The 21256-nt window shown below is 36.7% G+C and overlaps 2 protein-coding genes across 6 annotated transcripts in view; one reads left to right on the top strand and one right to left on the bottom strand.

Moving 5' to 3' along the window:
• Positions 1-10789, top strand: part of smyd3 (SET and MYND domain containing 3) — a 177018-nt gene extending 166229 nt beyond the window's left edge. For all 5 annotated transcript variants that reach the window (XM_058749190.1, XM_058749193.1, XM_058749195.1 and 2 more), the window contains 2 exons: positions 8714-8822; positions 9977-10789. In XM_058749190.1, coding sequence (XP_058605173.1) covers positions 8714-8822; positions 9977-10078 — 211 coding nt within the window. In that variant the 3' untranslated portion in view covers positions 10079-10789. The remainder of the gene's footprint in view (positions 1-8713; positions 8823-9976) is intronic.
• Positions 10790-13716: 2927 nt separating this feature from the next.
• kif26ba (kinesin family member 26Ba) overlaps positions 13717-21256 on the bottom strand; it is a 104113-nt gene continuing 96573 nt past the window's right edge. The window contains exons 13-16 of the mRNA XM_058748734.1: positions 18201-21195; positions 16589-16791; positions 16363-16513; positions 13717-16194 (exon numbers count right to left, since the gene is read on the bottom strand). Of these exons, the coding sequence (XP_058604717.1) occupies positions 16046-16194; positions 16363-16513; positions 16589-16791; positions 18201-21195 (3498 nt within the window). The 3' untranslated portion in view covers positions 13717-16045. The remainder of the gene's footprint in view (positions 16195-16362; positions 16514-16588; positions 16792-18200; positions 21196-21256) is intronic.

Below are 21256 nucleotides of genomic sequence, written 5' to 3'. Positions count from 1 at the left end.
ATATTTGCATAATGCCGCCCAAATGTTCACGCAAAAAAAGAAGGCGTGGTTTCAGTAACCGCAGTAGTGTTGATGCAGCCATGTCAGGGAGACGCTGTGTGTTTCTATGCGAAAGCAAAAGCACTTTATTTGGCCTTCCGAAAGTAGATGCAATTAGGAATCATTGGTTAAGATTTGTTTACAGCAGAACAGCACAACCCAAATGTTCGAAATTGTGCAACGCATTTTATGGATGACAGTTTTGTGAACCTAGGAGAGTACAAGGCTGGCTGTGCACAAAGGCTATTTCTAAAAAAAAAAAAAAAGGGTAAATTCTGACTTTGCTATGACAGTCTGGCTCTTCTGAATCAGCGACTGTAAGTATGTTTTGTTATTAGTTTAAGTATTTGCTATTGACTGTTCAAATGCTGAGTTTTACACAGTGTAGAGTAACGCGTCGTGAGTGCGCGTGCGTGTGTCTGTGTGTGTGTGTGTGTGTGTGTGTGTACCTGTTTTTCTATTCAGGTGGGGACTCATGGGGACTCGAGGTCCCCACGGGTAAACAAGCTAATAAATCACACAGAATTAAGTCTTTTGAAAATCTAAAAATGCAGAAAGTTTCCTGTAAGGGGTAGGTTTAGGTGTAGGGTTGGTGTAGGGCAATAGAAAATACAGTCTGTACAGTAGAAAAAGCATTACTCCTATGGAGAGTCCCCACAAGGATAGCAAACCAGACGTGTGTGTGTGTGTGTGTGTGTGTGTGTGTGGGAGAGAGAGAGGGGAACAGGGTCACATCACAGTAGAGTGGACAGCCCGTCAGAAATCATAGCACGTCAGCTGTCTTAACCGTGGCTTGTGTACTGCAAATACATATGAGCATCATCACTGTGTCTGTCACGCGACTCTGTTCCCTTTCGGGCTTGAACTGATGGTAAAACTAATGACATTATTAATTGTCTTTATATTAACTTTGAATGCTGAAGCTCACGATTATGGTAAGGGGCGCTACATTTCCGACGTGCACTTGTGGTGTTCGGCCAATCACAATGCACTGGGTCAGCTGGCCAATCAGAGCAGACTGTGCTTGTCGGAAGAAGGAGCTTTGTAGAAAACGACAGGTTTGAGAGAGGCGGGGCATAGAGGAACTACAACAATGTACAGTATTTGATAAATAATGTGTTTTTTGAACATTAAAGCATGTCAACATAAGAGCATCATAAGCTGGTTGAGTAAAACATTTTGGAGCATTATTATCAGTGTGCAGATATTTATGTTGTTGCTTTGTTCATGAACCCAGCTCTGATTGGATGTGCATACTTTCTCGATCTTTTCCACTTAATATATTCAGTCATGCCAATTAAAGCCTAATTATTTTTAATGAGCTGCTACTGGTATGTATATTTTACCTGCTGCCAAAACACCAACAGGTGGTGTTAAGAAAAGCTCAGAATTCTACATCAGTACTTCAGAGATGCGTATTTCTATTCATAGATGCTGTATGAAACGGGGCTGATATATTTAAATATGTATGAAGAATCTCTTCTGCTTCGTATGCTGCTTTTACCACAGACTTTTAGTTCTGTTCAAGACAAATAGAGGCCACTTTATTTCATGTACATTGTCCACAAAACGTATTTGGACACTTAAGTCAAACTTAAAAATGTATGAATGTCAGTGCATTATAAAAGAGAATAACAAAGCTAGTGTTGTTTATTGGAAAGAAAGGTACACTGTAACAAAATGATCATAAATTGATGTAAAAATGCTACAGTAAAAAAAAAAAAAAAAGCCGTAGTAAAAAAAATTAATATATAGATATATATGCTGTGTGTGTGTGTGCATATAATATACAGCGAAAAAACTCTAAATTGGCATTCCTAGAATTCTCTGTGGCTATGCTTCTTTTTGTTTATTTATTTATTTATTCTTATTAGTATTTACCTTGAAAAAGCTATGAAGAACTTTGATTCATCATATGGCTTTTTCTTTGTTTTTGGTAGTTTTTATATTATAAAGATATATGAAACAGATTTTAGAGCTTCAGTAGGTTAGTATATTAGTATTATATAAGTTAAAGAACTATACATTTTATTATTGTTGTTGTTGTTGTTTTACTGTAAATTTAAGTTAGAATCTGTAAAACTTTAAATTTTGCTGCTGTACCATATTGTTATGGTAAAATTCCAGCAAACACAGCTGCTGGCGTTTGACTGTGAATTACATAGGTTATTTTTTAATTTTTTACTTGTGTATTTTTTTGCAGAGTAACAAAAACACTTTTCAAATAAATAAATAAACAGCATTTTCTGGGTTCTAAAATGTAAAAGAATTGATATAATGTTCAAAATGAGGTCCAGTCAATCTACAGTTATTGTTTTAAGTGCCCAAAAGTGTCGAAATACTTTTTGGGACTGCTGCATATTACATATAACCTGTAGTATGCCTGTTGTTCATGTTTTAAAATGATCTGAATTATTACAGTGCTGATATTGTTGGTCTTTAGTTGCACTGACAGTTTCCTTCCTTTGTCCTCATCTCACTGTCATGACTCAGAAGAAAGATTGGAAACTTAAACTTCTGCTGAATCGGTGCCAGAACTTCATCGCTAGAGCGTGTTCTCCACTTCACTTCACTTAGAAATGAGTGTAGGCCGGGGTCAAAGCAAACCCGATCTTGCTACACAACACAGTTATTTAATTAAAAGGCTCCTCGGTTTTTCAGGGTCAAAGAATATGTGTCAGCTGTCAGGGGTTCAGAGGGGAAATGGGTGTGAAATGTGTGAGAGGGATTGTTTTGCGGGCACCTACAGCATTGCTTCATAAAACAGATAAAAAACTGAACCACACACAGTTCTGAGAAGCTGCCAGAATGATCCGGAGGCCCAGGAAGGCATTAGTGACACTGAGACCGCAGCGTGGGAGTCTGGGTAACAGACAGTGTGCTGACTAAACCAAGTATTTCGGCACGGGAAGGGAAAGGGATGGGGTTCAGCAGGATTGGATTGTAATGGAGGGCTTTGTTATGAGTCTGAGGGTTCAGAGATGAAGTCAAAGGTGGATGTGTGAGGGACGGGGCGGTTATAAAGGTGAGCAGGCGGTGAGTTATATAGGTGATAGTGTGAGTCAGGTGTAACCAAGCATGTTCCCACGCGCTGGAGGTGAGGGGTCACATAAAGGGGAGATGCAGAGACGCAGAAGATTCTTATACATCAACATGTGTATGAATTAAAATATGGTAATTATTAAGAAGAGGCATTTTTTAGCAGCAATGTGAAAAAAAAAAAAAAACAAGATTTTAGTGCTCAAGGGTTGATCTTTCATAACTCAGTAAGCTAAATTGAGTAGTTTTTAATATGTTTTAAAGTAGATAAAGTAGATTTATTGGTAGATAACTCCACTCCAAACTTGTTGTTTTTTTCCCTATGTTTTACATTTTGTTTTCAGTGTTTTTGTTTTTATTCCAATTAATTTTGTTTTTATTTTGTTTTATGTCTTATCTCATTATGATAACATAATTGAGTGTGAAGAAAATGCATCACCATTATTTTATTTTATTTTATAATTTTCAAAAGGTTTATGTAATACAAAGTAATTTATCAATTTTAAGAAATTGTTTTTCAAAGAGTCTGCTTCTTTTTATTTACATGGCATTTTAATAAAAAAATAACTGCATAATGTTATGTAATATAATTATTATAATAATAATTTATATATAATATAATATTAATATAATGATTATAATCATTTGGACTTTAACTAATTTGATTTTTGAGGGAAAAAAATTTGAGAAGAGTTTAAGACACATGGGTTTATTGGCGTTTTTCGCAAGAAAAAAATCTAAGAAGTCTTCATTTTCTCTCCATTTAATCTCACTGCTGTCAATAAGAAATTATTTAGACATTTTTTTTTAATTAAATTGGTAGCACTTTACGAAAAAGTCCTATATCTATTAACATTGAATTAACAACAAACAGTACTTTAACAGAAATGTATTAATTTCAAGTTGTAAAAATGAACACAAGTTAATGTATTATCAGTGAACATGAACTAACAATGAGCAATAGTATATTTATCAGTTAATATTACGGATGTTTTTAATTACTACTTTAAGCATTAAGAATGATGTATGTAAGTAATGTAAACAAGTTGCACCTCACAGAAACTACAACCTTCTCGATCCAGTTCAGAAATGCATGTGTATTCAACACAATCTGCCATGAATGTTAAAAAGTCTCTGTGATGGATTAGACATTGATCAACTGATTGCTTTATATGCATTCCTGCGTGTACTGTAGCATCAGCACTACAAACAACATTCACGTTGACTTGACTGCTGCTCAGAGATTGATATCACATGACAAAAGCACTTTTAATGTATGGAGATGTAAGCTGCAGATTACAGCACGGGGCTTTGTTAATGTGCCTGCCAGATTGATGATAAAGGCTATTGTCTTTCCTGGGTGCGGTGCTTCTTCACAGCTCCCGAACAAGTTGCTGTTTGTGAGGAGATACAAATCACAATTTAATATTCCTCCAAAGTGGTCCCGGCAGAGATAGGGCTCTTTGTTCTTGGTAATGATCCAGCGTGGAGATGAATAGAAAGGCTGAGCTAACACTAATGGGAGTGTTAACAGGTCGCTGCGGCGTGCCGCCCCTAATCTGGCTGTTGCTACAGCAACAGAAAGTGCCGGTTCAGGCAAGACCAGTGATGGAGGATGGACTTCATCAGAAACATGCTGTGGTTGTGTTGGTCAGGGTGATTTAGTTGTTTAAAGCTATTGTTATACTTGGTTGGTGATTTATTTTTCTTGGAGAAATGCGCTTCTGAATGTGTAAGGTTTCACTGAGGTTGTGTAAGGGTTGTGAGTTTATGAATGCATTTGCGCTGTGTTTGTTCTCTAATAATTTTCTTCTCATTTGGTATATATCAACAGGCAGGCCTATCTATCAAACTATTTATTAAAGTCCAATAATGTGTAGAAAAAGTTGCTTAAGGGTGAAATTTAATTCAAATAATTTCTATTTGTATTAATGGCTTTGGCGAATAAAGTGTCCTGTGTCCCATAAATGAATGGTAATTTGTGCAAGAAGAATACTGGAAATTTAAAATTGGACTGGGTGTTAAAGTACTCACGTTTTGTCTGTAATTTATGGTTTTTGCTAATGGAATCATCATTATTATTCCTGATTGCATCTTTATTATTATTCCCCCTAAGATTTAAAGTTAATTTTTCAATAATTTCACAACTGATTTGCATGTTCTCTAATGTTGTTTAATGATCACATTGACATGCAGGTAAACAAATATAAAATATTTTATATGTAAAAAATGTAAATGTATTCATCTTAATTTGACATTTGTATGATTTAATGAATTATTATCTTTTCATCAGCTCATAAACCCTCTGCAGTTATTTCATTTACTCTAATTTTGGAAACCCTGAAGCTATGTGATGTTTAATGCATTTCATAAAAAAAGAAAAAAGAAAGGATAAAGTAAAATATCTTAACTTAAAAATAAGTAATCTGATTTGCATGATACACACAGAGAGAGAGAGAGAGGGCTAATGTAATTCAGATTACTCGTTTTATGTTCTGATTGCTTTTGGATTTGTCTATACTGCTTGAACTTTCTGTAGCAGACCTTCCAGGACTTGTTGTGAAATATAATTTCACATCCATCAAGTCCTTTCACCACGAGCACTTGTCCTTGTGAAGCTTGAATTCTCATTCTTTTATTGTAACGTTTACAGAGTCTGATATTTCTAGACATTTTTACAACTGGCAAAACACAAGGGTCTTTAAAACGAAACCTAAGGAGCTTAAAGCATCAATCTCTGCTATTGGATGACCTTGGACCCATAACCCACGACAATAAAAATCTGCACTGCGTGATGAAGACTGTCCCAGCAGACGAATATTTCACAATACAAGTGTGTCCAGACAGTGACTGAGCTTCACTGTACAAAAACCCCTGAGAGTTTTAAAGAACTGTAAGTGCTCGTCTTCATCATTGCTTTTACTGCCAAAGGTTTGACCTTTAAGTGAAAGTCGGTCAAGGCCATGAAGATGAAATCTGCACTACTTTACTGAGCTCTTTGAGTTATGAGTTGGAACACAAAAGAAACAAAATGCAGAACCATATGCTTTTTGTTGCATATTCTGGAAGTGCTTCATGTTACTGCAGTAAAAAGAGTTGCAAATGATGTTAACAAATGTATAAGAAATACTGAAAAAAAATACATAAAATCCTCATATGCCTCATATCTTTCTCTTTGTGAGTTTATGTCATGGTTTTAGAGCGGCAGACAGTCAGGTTTGCCCGTCTCAGCAGCGGATCACCCGTAAGCCTGGCCTGCTGCCCTCGGCTCAGTGCAGATGAATGGGAAATGTGGAATAAAGGCTTTTCTTTCTTGCGCTTCTGACAGGGAACATCACCCTCACGCTCCTGCGCCTGGAATATGCTGATGTTTGCATGTTTCCTGCCAGGATCACCGCTATTAATCTGATGTGCTCAAACACTACTTTTTTTATATATAATAGAAGAAATGTTGATTTCTTCAGAGACAGATGGAAGACGGGATCAGATCAGGGTTTTATGTCTGGTGTAGCAGTCGTCTGGTGTATTTATTTCTCCAGGGGAAGTGTTATTATTTCTACTTGCAGATGCTGATCTAAAGTACATTTCTTTACTACAGTTTCCCTATAGTGTGACCTGAAGTTCAGTATTAAGTGTACTATGATGGAGATGATTGGTAACAACAAATATAATAATTATTGTCATCTGTCTGATTAAGATGATATTTGAGGCAGATAAAATCAGAACTTTTTTAAATTGATGTCAATTATTTTTAATAAAAGAATATATGTTTATTTATTTATTTTCTTCAGTGAAGGCTTCAAAAAGTACTAAACAATCATCTTTTTACACTTTAAAGTGTTTCTATTCTTAATTTCACTTGCGTGTAAAATTCTAGATTGACAAACAATCAACACTGATTTATAATATCATAAGTCATTGGTTAAAATATTTTGTATTCATATGTATTATTTTACTTATCAGTTATTATTTAATAAAGTATGTATTTATTTATTGCTCTTCTTGCCTTTGGGCACGTAATTGTTATTTGTTGAAGGCAGTGTTATTGTACTATTAGTTATTAATTATTATAGTGTTTATCACTATTTTTAATTACACTGTAAAAAAAAGACCGCGATTTTAATGGTAAAAAAACTGTGAAAATGCTACAGTAAAAACCTGTTAAATGGTTAACGGTAAGTTCCCGTAATATATCTGGTGAAAAACTGTAATAGACATTTCAGACAATTTTACGGTGAAATACCGTTTTTGGAAGTGAAAAAGAATGTAAAATTTACAGGGAAAATTTACAAATTGACATTCCCAGAATTCCCTGCGTTGCATTTCAAATTGGATGTTTTTTCTTTGAAATAACTATGTTTCTTTGTTTTTTCTTATCAGTTATGTTTATTAGGGTTGTATGTTACATCTAATGTTGTTAAATTAATGTTTATTGCATATTTCAGTTTAATGAGTCTCACTATGATGGTGTTTAGTGCTTGTGTGAATGACACTGTGCACCTTCTATATATGTTATTATTTAAAATCTGCCTGTGATGGGCTTTGGTTCATCATGTGACTTTCTCATCACCACCTGCATTTGGTGGTTATCAGTGCATTACAAAGGTACAAAACAGATTTCAGTACTTCAATAGGTTGGTATATTAACATTATATCAGTTAATGAAATTACGGTATTTAACTGTAAATTTAAGTTAAAATAGTAAAACCTAAAATGTTGCTACCGTATTTTTTACGGTAGAATTCCGGCAACCACAGCTGCCGTTTTTTTTACCGTAAATGTTAAATTACATTTTTTTTTTTTTACAGTGTAGTTTAAAATTAAATTATTTGATATTTCAGTTCATTCAAGGTTTTTTTTTTCATATTTATTAGTTTCTAATAAAAATCCTGTTTAGCTCTGATGTCATTTCAGTTTTAGTTTATGTAATTTTAGTACTTTAACTTGTTTGAAGTATAGTTTTAGTTGTAGTTAATAACAACACTAGTTGTAGGTGCTGTTTATTTAAATAATAGCATGCTTAGCATGATTAGACTGTAAATCTCTGTATTATAATATTCTGGTGTAGTCAGCCTTCCATGACTGAAGTTGCACTACGCTATTTTCGGTCACACTTTATTTTAAGGTCCAATTCTCGTTATTAACAAACCATTAACTATGACTTTTGCCTCAATAAACTCCGGTCGTTAAATAGTAAGGTCGTTGTTAAATTTAGGTTTTGGGTAGGATTAGGGATGTAGAATATGCTCATGCAGATGTATGCTTTATAAGTAGTAATAAACAGCCAATATGTTAATAATAGGCATGCTAATAAGCAATTAGCTAATAGTGAGAATTGGTCCCTATATGAAAATGTTCACTCAGAAATTGCTAGTAAATTTCACAATTAATTATAAGAAACTGCAAGTAACACTAAATTAAACATGAACTTTTGAAGTAAAAAGACTGAAATAGTATTTATGTATTTTTCTTGGTGGTAGACCATGAAGCTGTCTTTCTAGGGTGAACCTCCAGTCATTAGTCAAGATTTTTAAACACTAAACCACAAAACAGAAAAAAGGATGGCCACTTGAAAGCTCACATTGTTACCATTTATGTTGCCAGTGCTACAGTAATCTTGTGTTTCCTTGCACAGATTGTACTACAGTGATCCTCATCCGTCCAGAGCGGTGGAGCTGCTGCGGGTGGGGAAGCTGCAGCACTACCTGGGAAGACTGGAGGAGGCTCAGGGGAGCTTCACACAGGTCTGTTAGCACACCTGTAACCGACTGCAGATAGATCAGGAGCGTAATGAGACCCTTGATGGTCATTGGCTGCATTCTGCCCTGCAGTCTGATTGTTGTCTAAACGGTGGTCTCCGCATTGACTCCACTGCTGCTGTTAGATTAGATTTAGTGATTTAAAGGCAGTCAGAGTCAGGCAGACTATGTGCAGATGGCAAAATAAGGACAAAAATGTTGCAAAACATTTCCACTAAATGAAATTTTTATTTTGATAATTCTTTATTATCTTGATGCTTAGAGGTTTTATTATCCTGATGCTTAAATCACAGCCTTTATTGATTTTGTGAAAAGACTATGACATAAATATGACAAAGACTCCAATATTTTATCATTTTAATATATTACAATAATATAATATCATTTTATCTTTAATTTGAACTTTGCTGCCACATTTAGAGGATGTGGGCCAACTTCTAAACTTTAATATATAAACTTAAAAATAATATAATATAATATAATATAATATAAGCATTTTATCTTTAATGTTAACTTCTCTACCACTAAAATTTCACCCACATTTAGAAGATGTGGGCCAAATTATAAACTTAAATATATAAACTTATTTAAAAAATAATAAACTAATAAATGTAAAATATTAAATTTAAAACACTCAAATTTACAGAAATTCACACAAATATAATAAAAGGCACCAAAAGTTTAATAATATTTAATATAATATATAAATATTGTCTTTAATTTTACCTTTAATTTTACTGATAGCCACATTTCTTCCATTAAAATTTCACCCTCGCTTAGAGAATATGGACCAAATAATAAAATTAAATCACTGCCTTGACTGGGTTTATGAAAATGGAAATATAATAGGCATCAAAAGTTTATTAATAATATAATATAATCATATACATTTTTTTTATATAAAATAATAATTACATTTTATCTTTAATTTGACCTTTTAATTATAATGGAAGAGTGTTAATATGCCACGGATCTGTTACTAAAATTTCACCCGTGACGTTCTTGGTGCAGCAGCCAAATCCCACGGTAACATAATGGCTGCTTTGGACTCTCACAGCTCCAGTTTCAATCCTTTAAATGAATTTTCCTCCCTCATATGACAGTCGTTTAACTCAAGCATGTCTCTTGCTCCCGCTCAGGCCTATGACATCATGAAGGTGACCCACGGGACGGCTCACGCGCTGACTAATGAGGTGCGGAGGAAACTGAGCGAGTGCCAGGCTGAGCTGGGTCGAGTCTAGGCTGATGTGTGCCATCATACAGAGAGCGACTGCTGCCGTCCCGCCACAGCCCCAAACTCCTCTCCGACAATACTTTGACACGCTGGCTGTCAATCAACACGCCGCTGTATTTGCTCTCAAATGGGATGTTTCTGCATGGTTGTGTCTGCCACCTGCTTTTGTGCCTCTGTGTATCAAACCAGCTGCTTTAGAATTCAACTGAAAAAAAAAGAATATTTTTCTCTGCTTCTTCTACTCCGCTTGCCAGAGGAAAAAATCTACATAACTCTGCTGTGCTTTTTCAGTCCATTTCACATTTAGTTTTTTTGTTTTTTGGAATTCATTCCACTTTTTTATATTCTGAATTTGTTGCAATAATGACAGAGTTCAACTTGCTGTCCCCTTCACTCAACACTCAATCCAAAGTATAGTATATATTATTCATCCTTACGTCTAGGTATTTTGACCCCAAATTAGTGTTTGCAAGAGGAAAAATACTGCTAAATTTAAATGATGAATTTAAAGAAATAGTGTCACTTTCCAAATGTGCAGTAATGCAGCTATCACAAAGTGAATGATTTGGGTCACTGCATTTTTTATTTGTAGCTGCATATTCTTAGATTCATAAACATATACAGTATGTGATATATTAGTATTTAAATGCATCTGATTGAGTATTCAGTAAACCCAGGTGAAAAACAAGTGTACTTCCATAATGTACTTAAAGTGCTCTATTTTCACACAATAATTTTGTACTTAATATACTAAAAATGATCCTTTAGTACTTCTTAAGATAAACTTAATATCATCTAAGTGTACTCAACTGTGCTATTTTGAGACACCATGAATATGAAATAAAATGCACTTTTAACATACTATCTCTGTATTTAAAAAAATGTATTTAATTACAATTTGTAGCACACTTGAACCCATCTTTCATTCACTAGTACACTCAACTCAAGTACTACAAGTGGTAATTAAATACATTTTTTAAATACAGAGATAGTATGTTAAAAGTGCATTTTATTTCATATTCAAGGTGTCTCAAAATAGCACAGTTGAGTACACTTAGATGATATTAAGTTTATCTTAAGAAGTACTAAAGGATCATTTTTAATATATTAAGTACAAAATTAGTGCGTGAAAATAGAGCACTTTAAGTACATTATGGAAGTACACTTGTTTTTCACCTTGGAATCCTTACATTAATGTGTTTCTTGTTGTTCTGGTCACTTGGGAGTTAATAAAATTATTCAAATATGTGTTATTTTAGTATTATTTAAAGTTTAAATTTGAGTCATTTTGTAGTTTCGGACTATATATACATTTATTTTTTGAAGTTTAGGTTTTCCAGCTAATAATTTTCTCTTTTTTTTTTTCAGATGTATTTCCGTTAACAACAATGATTTTTAATAGTTATAGTTTTAGTTAATCATAACAACACTGATTGAAATATTACATTTTAGACTAGCGTTTTAAGATTTAGCTGCCTTGTTCTACATAAAGGAATGATATTTCACCAGAATGTAAGGTCTAATGGAAACAAGAATGGCACAAATGAGACAGAACGTCAAGGAAATGTTTTGTTTGAGGAAAACCTATTAGCACATTAGTACATTTGCCCAAACTATTGTGAGGTACTGTAGTAGCTTTTCAAAACTGTTTATTAAACTTTAACTTAATGACCCTTAAAAATGACTATAGATGGCTTTAGTGTGATTTTGACTCTCACATAATCAACTGTTGTGAAAGGCAACACCTTTTCAGCAATAACTGCCGTGCTTCATAAAACCACTCCAAACAACACACACCTCAGATTTGTGCTTCAGTTTCTCATCATTAACTTCAATCATCAGAGTTACTCTGGCAAGACGATTCCATTCGCTCTGATTTCATAAACATATTTCAGCAGCTGCATTTTTGTTTTTATGCTCTGCTTTTACCATCTGGGCTGTGTTATTGCTGTAAGTACTTTATTTGTAATGTGGGTCAATTCTTCATTTCAGCAAATATTCCCATCGCATGACTTAATATGTTGAATCAAATACTTTTACAGTTTTTTAAAGATGAAAATCATATTAATAAGTTTTCACACTTATCACAGTTAAGCGAACTCGAGGGAGGATTTAAATAATTTCGGTACTCTGGTTTGAACAGATGCTGCCATTTATATGCTAACATGAAAAACTGGAATTTTATTAAGAAATTTTCCAGGTGTTTCACTAATCAGAATGTTTTTGTTTTAATTGGTAAATGAAACGACCTTAATATGACTTTCTTTTGTATTACAGTAATACACAAGGAACTGGCTTTTGTTAATAATATCCTTTTTGGTAATGATAATATCCACATCCTTCAGGAAGTGATGTCATTTTGGTGGTAAAACAACAAGTGATGTGTAAATAATCAAACTACTAATAAAGTTTGTGTCTGAGCTTATACTGAAAATCTATGTACGCTAGAACAGAAGTCTTTTGTTAGTGTAGTTGGTCTGGATCAGCACAGATGACACTTTTCCGGACATTTTTTCAGAACGTGTTATTGTTGCTAAATCTTTTTAACCCTCCTGAGTGTCAGGATACAGATAGACGGGATTACACGTCTCATTCCACCTCCTCTCCTCTCATAACTCTGGGGCCACTAAAGCAAACAGCTTGTGGAGGTGCACTTCTCTGAGATGAGATAACATCTTAAAAAATGTCATTCTGTTGGATAGAATGGGGCTTAAGAGGAAATAGAGGAAGTTAGTATAGAGCGACGAGTTGTCAGCAGTCCAATCTCTAACTCACACTCTGAGCCCTTTGTTAAGCCTATGACATCATTCCTAACAAAACGTCAACGACTCCAACCACAAATCTTGTTTTGAGTCATGGTTCACCAAAGAGTTTTACCTAACCCTCAGGTGCCGTTTGCAGGCCAGTCAACAATTTTAATGAAATCGATGTACTATACTTTATATCAATAATATTTTTTATTTACATTTTATGCATTTATGGGATAGTGATGATCCATTTATTACCTGGTAACCACTTTTTGAGCATTTCCAACTTGACCAGTTGGTCTCTTTTTTTAAAGAAGACACTTGGAAGATTGTTGCTCAAGTGAACAAAAAAGGGTTTAAAAAATGAAACCATAAAAAACTTATTCACATTTAAGTTTATCATTACGGCAATTTTGACTACTATTATGACTATTTTAAATTTGATGTGAAATATGTATTTACCAAAATTTGTTGTACTCCAAATTTGAGGTATATTTTATATATATATATATATATATATATATATATATATATAAAGGGCGTTCAGTAAGATTGTTTGGTTGCAGTACCAAACACTTCCACTAAATGAAATTTGCTTCCCATTCATTTCCAATGTCACTTCTCAACAGTACACATGTGACTGTTTCATTCAGGACCATTTAACCTTTTTGAATCATGTCCATGGTTATTATTTTTTCCACATAGCAAGTGCCAAAAGCAAGTAAAAATTCTGAAAATTGACCGAACCACAGCAGAAGGTTATAGAAAATGAGTTTTTATGACCAGTGAGGGTCACTCTGTGTACACACACACACACACACACACACACACATATACCTCGACATTTCTTAGTGAGTTTGATCCTTCTTAAGAGATAACAGAATTATTTCCTCTAACTAAATAACTGATAAAAATCAGTTCACTTTTGTTATTACATTGAGATCTTCCACACTAAGCATCAGGATCACTGATAAGATATGTTATTATCTGTATTTGTCCTGTCAGGGTGAATTATCATATACTTGTAAAGCTCCCTTGTGTTCTTTTGATGCCTGATATGATTTTCTATCGAGCTGCATCTGCGGTTGATGGCTGTTCATTAAAGCAGATGAAGATCACTCTTGTCTGCAAGCAGATTAAGACATCTAAAACGAAGCTTAAGGTATATCGAATTAAAATAATGAATAAAAAAAGACCAACTAAAGGTTGCTTTCATTCTTTTTTATCAGAAATTCCATCAAAAAAACAAACAAAAAAAACAAAGAGAAGATATATGCTGCAGATCTGCAAAACTATCTGAGAAACATTTTAAGAGAGGATAAAAATTATTTTAGTTGTCAATTAGTTGTGCAGAATAAGGCAGAAAAAAGAATGAAGCTTCCAAAACATCCTTTATTTACATCAGTCCGTATGCCAATCAAACTCTCATTCAGGCTGTGTTTTTCCCCATAGAACAAGAAATCATGCCGACTGTCGCAGTATTAACATGAAGCAATATGTTGACAACTTTCCTCATCTTCCCTCATACATCTATAATGCCAAACCCTCAGTCTTTTTAGTTTTTAAACCTTAGTTAGGCCTTAGTTTCACAACCATGTTCGTGAACATTAAAGCGCATTTAGGACGATATTCGTTGCACATTGTACCGCATATCACACAATGCATTACTTGAACAATCCACAGATGCCGAAGAATGTGACGGGTTGTGATGAAAAAACAGTTCATGAATAAACATGGAAATTGCTTGTTCTCTCGTCTCCCATGATTTGGCGATAGATGCAAAAACAAAACATATAAAGAAGAACAAAAGTGAAATATAGAAGTATATTTTATATATATGGCATGAATTTAGCTACTGTACAATTTTAATGCATAGTGCTTTGCAGGCTAAATAAATTATAGAATATAAGCATCTCTGTCATACAGGCCTCCTGAGGTAAAAAATAAATAATATCCTTCATTCGTTACAATGCCAAAAGGTCAAAGGGCAGCAGGAATGTCGCTCCCCTTTGCTTTGGCGAGGGGCAGGGCAGGGAAGAGGAGTGAAGCGGGAATGGAAAAGCGTATGAAGTCTTTAGTTAGTACCAGAAACAGGCTATATACTCATCTATAAACGTTTAGAGCTGAAACTGTCTCAAGCACCATATATATATATATATACTGTATATATAAACAGATTTATACCAAAGTGTCAGCACACTTACAATGAGACCACATAGAGGGAAAGCCAATGACCAGACATATGCACCAATCTGATCTGGAATGCAACGCAACAGACAAAATTTGACCAAGTTTTATTAGACAAAAAAAATTATATTGGGAAGTTGCACTTTAAAAATGCCCAAGAAGTTGGCATGCATTAAAGTTTTTGTTTCTTATTGATATTAAAAATCCTTGTTGGTCCTGCCAGACTGAGGATTCTTCTCGCCTCTCAACCGTGACACGCTGGGGCGGCCGAGCCCGAGGCGTCACACTGCTGAAAATGCCAACATAACCGCAGGGGATGTGAAAAATCAATGAGCCAATGCCAGAATCATTCTTCTAGATGTCGTGCTGTGCTATTTCATGGAATACGAAACACTCTGTGTGGTCTCAGTGTGTCCAAGAATACAAAAAATAATATAAAACACACGTAACAGTTCAGTTGAATGTGACTAGTGTATAACAATACAAATACCGAGACAGAATCAAAGAGATTAAACACATAATTTAACAAGCAGTGTTTTCATTTTCTTTTTCTTGTTACTTTTTAAACTTTTTTTTTTTGTTTGTTTGTTTGTATGCATGTTTTTTTTAAGCTAGCACCATCTGTACACAAATATGGATTTTTGTCCATAGATTTCCAAGATATTGAAGTGTTCACAAGGCACTTGTCGTCCTTTTTGTTGTTTTTCATTCATCTTCTTCAACGATTTGTTCTTTTATCCACATATGGCAATATAATTAGTTTGTTCACAGCAAGTGAGCAAGCCATTTTCGAAAACAACGACTCCGTAGTTCCAAAGTGCTCATCCATCTCTGTGGGACAATGTTTTTTTTTTTTTTCTCAACTCTCCAAGTCCAGCGTTTTCCGTTCACCACCAAAATCCATTTTAGAAAAAATATTAAGCCTTTATATTTTCCCAATCATTTCAGCCATCATTGTATTGATGAACTTTGTAACTTGCTCACATACACCCTGCTGAGCCTTTTCCACTTCCAATTGTCCTTAATACTTGACGAATCTTTTACCGTCGCCGACAAGTGATGTCAAAGCATGTGATCATCATCAGATGAGCTTTGCAGAAGTTGACCCGGTTCTCCAGTCGTTCCGTGACAAACTCCAGAGCTTCTAAGTACTCCAGAGAGTCCACTTCAAACGTCTGCTGAAGGTCAACTGCAAAAAATGAAAGAAACGGATGTTAACTGACAGAAGTTAAACCACACAGTCTTAAAAATACATTTCACAATGCCTGCAGGTTTGTTCATATACGACTATTTCTTGCACTTGAAATGGTTCAATAAAGTACCATTGATATCAACCAAAATTGTGCAAATGACTTACACTCAGTGGTCCATTTCTCTGGTTCCAGCATCAGATGTTGTTTGGTTTGCTCTAGTTCCTTCTTCAGCCAATCGTACTTGGCCCGCACCTCTGAGATTCTCTGTTGCCGATGCTCTAAGATCTTCAGTTTGGCACTAAAGTATACCACTTCCTGAGGACACAACAACAATAAGTGAGAGCACGGTCAATAGAAGTGCAGTAAAAACACTCTGCTGCTCACTCATACCTTATTGCCTATGGTTCGCCTCCTCTGTAGACGTTCAACATCATCAATCTCATAAACCTTAATCTCGAAAGGTTCAGCTAAACCCCTCTGTGTGGGCCGGAGGGGACCGTCCACCCAGCGTACTCCTGGACTGATGACCGGCTTTCTCACAGGAGAGGAGGTGTCTAAAGTGAGGTTAGGGATTAGACGGCGTCTCTGGGACCCTAGGGATGAAATAATGTCATGCTATGAACACTATGTAAACATATTTGATCAATCTTTAGTTGTTTTGTAATGAAAGTTTAACCTACACAGAGCTGCACTCCTACCAATTCAAAGCAGACGCGTAATGAAAAAAAGCACTGAGATAATAGCAGGACAGTATCTTATCTGACTAGTCTGGAGGAACGAAGTCTACAATGAGGAATTTGCTAGAAGTGGTTTCCTTATTTGCATAGAAATTGACAGTTCCAGCTCTGCTGATAAGTTATCTGATTTAAAACCAAGGAACAAGGTAATATTAAAGTGTTTCAGGTTGTCATTTGGTCTGAAAACAGTACCGAAAAGGTCAAACTTTCAGTCTTCCCTCACTGCCTTAGAGAGAGCGCTCTGCATCCAGGAGAACATTGGCAGTTGATGTAAATTTTAACTGTAGGTTGTGGTTTTAAATCCTTGCAAAGACCTTTACAAGTAAGGTATTCGCAACATGACTACAATACTACTTTTCATTGCGGTTCAACGTGTACTGGTCTAGCTTTTGTGTCTGTTGTTCCAGAGCCAGGATTTAAATTTTCAGCTTTCCCACCATGCAAAGGTTTGTGGTGGCAAGAAATAGAGTGAAATACTTTGCCTGAGGAAACGGGAGAGGAGGTGTGTATTCAGGAATTTAGGCAGCACTAAATATTGAAAGACCACCCACAGCTAAGTTTGGCAACTGCTATCAGTTGGTATCATAACAGATCATCCAAGCGTGTACGGGGAGTAGAGCAGTTTAAAAAGTTTTGTTTCTTCCAAGTATAATCTGGAATGAGTCCTGAAAGCTTTGTAGTACAATAAATTTTCTTGAGCACAGTTCATTAGGGATTACATTAATTGTGCTGAGATCTTTGTATTGCTGAACTGTAGAAAGATGGATGAAATGATGAGCCACTGAATACACTTGCCAGACTTGAGAAGCAGACTATACACACAGAAGAATATAAAAGTTAAAAAAAGATAAATGTGTTGTGTGGGTACATGCTGATATTTTGTTTTACACAACAGTTAAGTAGTAAAATAAATAATTGCTAACACTTTACGTTAAGCCTTCAGGCATATTGCATTATAAAGGGTTATTAAAGGGTATAATGCATTATAATTATTCACAATGTGCATTGTAATACATTATATCTTGTCATAAATAATTATAACAGAATTTAAAATGCATAGTGTAACAATAAATTGTGTTATAATGTATTAACTGTGGTTACAATTATTCACGAGATTGTACTATGCATTATAAGGTGCATTAAAACTATTTTTATAATGCATTATACATAAAAAGCTTTTAAGTGTTACCAAATTATTTTTTTATGTTGCATTCTAGATTTTAAGCATAAAGAAGCATAGTTTTAAGCATCTGATATTTGCTTACCTGTATTACTTCTTTTCTTTGAATTCTTGAGGCTCCTGCGACCACTGACAGAGCTGCTGTTTTCACTCATAGAGTCCTGAGCAGATGATGTGCTTCCGGTGGCCTCACTGTCTCGTATCATACTCTCATAGCCACTGCTGCCACCACTGTGGTAGAACAAAGCAGTCTTTCCCATTGCAGGAGGAAGCTCTCCGCTTAGCACACTGCTGTTGTCACTGGCGTGTCCGCTACTGCAACGGTGAGGCCTTCTTGGGGCAGTGATCTTACTGTAAGGTGAGGGCAAAGTATGGACCATTGGCCTTTCCTCTCCTTGGACTGCTGCTCCTCTCTCTTCAGTGTCCGAAGCCCCTCGTCCTTGGGCAGCACGAGAGCTGGCACTACCTTGTAGGAGCTCAGAGATTCGTCCATTCACTGCTCTTAACGGTAGCTTAGAAGCTAACCCTGTCCCTCTGCTGCGACTTAGGGACTGGGTTGACCATGAATTTTGGTTCTGGTTCTTTCCGTTGGGAGGCAAACTTGAGCTTCGGTTTACTGACTGTGGAAGGGACTTGGTGGAGAAACTTAGGGTCTTAGTGCTAGAGGTTGATAAGCTTCGAGCTTTGGGACTTGCCATAAGGAGTTTGCTAACTGCAGAGATTTTGGATTGACTTGCTTTGGGTGATTGTGGTGCATTATTGTTACCATTTGGGCCATTGGTAGGTGATGAAAGCAAACCACGGGTGATGCTCCTACCTGTCCTTGGCATTGTACTGTCTTTTGCAACTCCTCCTTTAGAGCCCAGAGAGGTCAAACTCTCCGCCCTCTCTAAGGAATGACAGTCATAATGTGCCCCATGAGACCTCCCTAAGGAATTGGTTCTGTTTGCTAACTGCTCAAGTTTGGCACTGAAGAGTCTGCTGCTCTCTACATTTGGTCCTTTATGTTTACCACCCAGGTCTTCAGGAGTGCTGCCAAGGAAAGACAGATGATAGTTTGGTGTCTGAGAATTTCCTGGATTATGCTGTGGACTTGCTCGATTCCTCTGATCAAGGCTAGACTTCCTTACAGGTGGCAATGGTGGGATTCCTTTCTGACGAGCAAAGATACCTTGCCTCCCTGCTGAACATCTTCTTTCGAGTGTGGCTCTTGGACTGCAGGGAGTGGAAGTGGTAACCCCAAGGCTTTTATATTCTCCACTCATGTAACGGTATGTAGGGTCTTCCAGATCGTCCTGCTTATTCAAGCGATGCCATGCACGAGGGAGACTACCCGTTCTGAGAATGTCTGCAGAGTACACTTGAGTTATGCTTTCGGGTGCATTGAAAACCATCTCGCAGCCATCCACCACCCGGTTCATGGAATCAGGGGAACATGCTACTTCACTCGAGTTGAGCTTGTCAACTTGCCATTTCCTTTTTACAGATTCAGATGTTTTCTTCTCTGACTTGACGTCACAGACCATGTCCAAAGGCTTGGGCTCTTCACATCCCTCCCTTTTCATCCAAGGGTCATCAAAATCAATCTCACTTGAGATTGGAACAGGTGGGGATTTGGGATCTTTGACTAGAGGGGTTTTGGTTTGCAAGTCCTGCACAACCATTGGCTTAACAGCAGCACATGGGTGAGTTGTGATATTGGTCTTAAAAGGAACATAGCCACTTGAGGTTGAGGACAGCTTGTCTAGTTTGTGTTTAGCTGTGTTTTTATCATTCACTTCGGTTTTATTGGAGTCACTCTCTTTGTCTGAGTTCTTTTGGTCATTTGACTCAAGGTCTATGTCTCCTTCTTCTTGAATTTCTAAAAGCCTATCTTCGGCTATTGCCTCACCTTGTCCAAAGCACTGTTGGGCAACAAAGCTATGACATGACTGGTCGCCATCACTGCCAGCACTCATTTCACTCAGCCATGAGCTGATTGAGGAACGACGACTAGCCTGGGTGTCCCCTTCTATCTTGCTGAGAGGCAAGAATTTAGCAATGCTGACTTGTGAGATAGTGGCAGTGGTAGTGCAGGGAGCAATGGTGTAATGTTCTAGGTCTTCACTCATGCTGCTAATGATACTAACAGGCCTTGAACCCGATGCCATAGCCTGCACCGAGCAGTCACTGTTAAAGCTGATAATGCTGGTTGGTCTGCCATTTTCCATCACCCCACTAATTGTCAGCTTTTCCACCAGGGTAAACACCAGCTCATCCTCTCCATTGGGTTCCAAAGGTTGCTCCAGTGTAACTGTGGCTGTGGTGTCCTTCGCATTTTTCTTATTGTCAAAAGGCAGCTGGGGAACATCATCACACAATGTCTCAGCTGATCCAAGGCTATTGGATGATGAAGATCTCTTTAGGACCTGTGGGCTCATCCCCACCGGAGAGGTTCTAAACTCAGGATTAAGCAAAGACTCTGTAGATGATTTTCTAGAGTCTTTGTTGAGATCATGTGAGGAGTGTGGTGGTGTGCCAGGCATTACTCCTTTCTGGGTGTACACTTTGCAGCGTTGAGAGGGAGAGGATGGTGGTTTGTACTCTGAGGTTTTAGTAAGACTGGCAATCCCCAACCGTGGGGAGCCCATAGGACGAGGCTTACTCTCACTGCTGCTCCCACCACTGATGGATTCTCTGCTGTCATGTAAACTGGAGCTCTTGGCTCTGTGAAGAGGGGTTAGTTGCCCAATACCACTGCTGCCAGTCACACTTCTGCTGCTGGAGAGTCCACAACTGCCTGTTGAAGACTGTGTCAAGCTTTCAATTATTGACTGAGCAATCTCTGCTTCTTCAACCACCTCACGGATCTCCTCCAGTTGTTGGTCAGATATCCTCTTGGGAGAACTGGACTGCTGACCCCCTTTTACGACTTGACCGGGGCCAGGCTCAAATTTGGCAGCTCTGTTGGCAGGAACTTCTTCAAAAGGGAATTTCGTAACCTCTTCTCTTCCATCAATACACTCCAGCCTCTCTTGAAGCTCTGCAAAAGTGTTGCACTTAAGACAGTCTCTCTCCTTTTTACCTGGCTCAGCACCTTCCTCTGGCAAAGGTGGAAGTGGCTGGGGATGAACAGTCTGCAAGGTTGGACAGACTGTGAGG

The sequence above is a fragment of the Onychostoma macrolepis genome, chromosome 17 (assembly GCF_012432095.1).
Source record: "Onychostoma macrolepis isolate SWU-2019 chromosome 17, ASM1243209v1, whole genome shotgun sequence".
Taxonomy (NCBI): Eukaryota; Metazoa; Chordata; class Actinopteri; order Cypriniformes; family Cyprinidae; genus Onychostoma; species Onychostoma macrolepis.
Note: the sequence above shows the minus strand (reverse complement) of the source record. Positions and strands in the feature narration are given on the sequence as shown.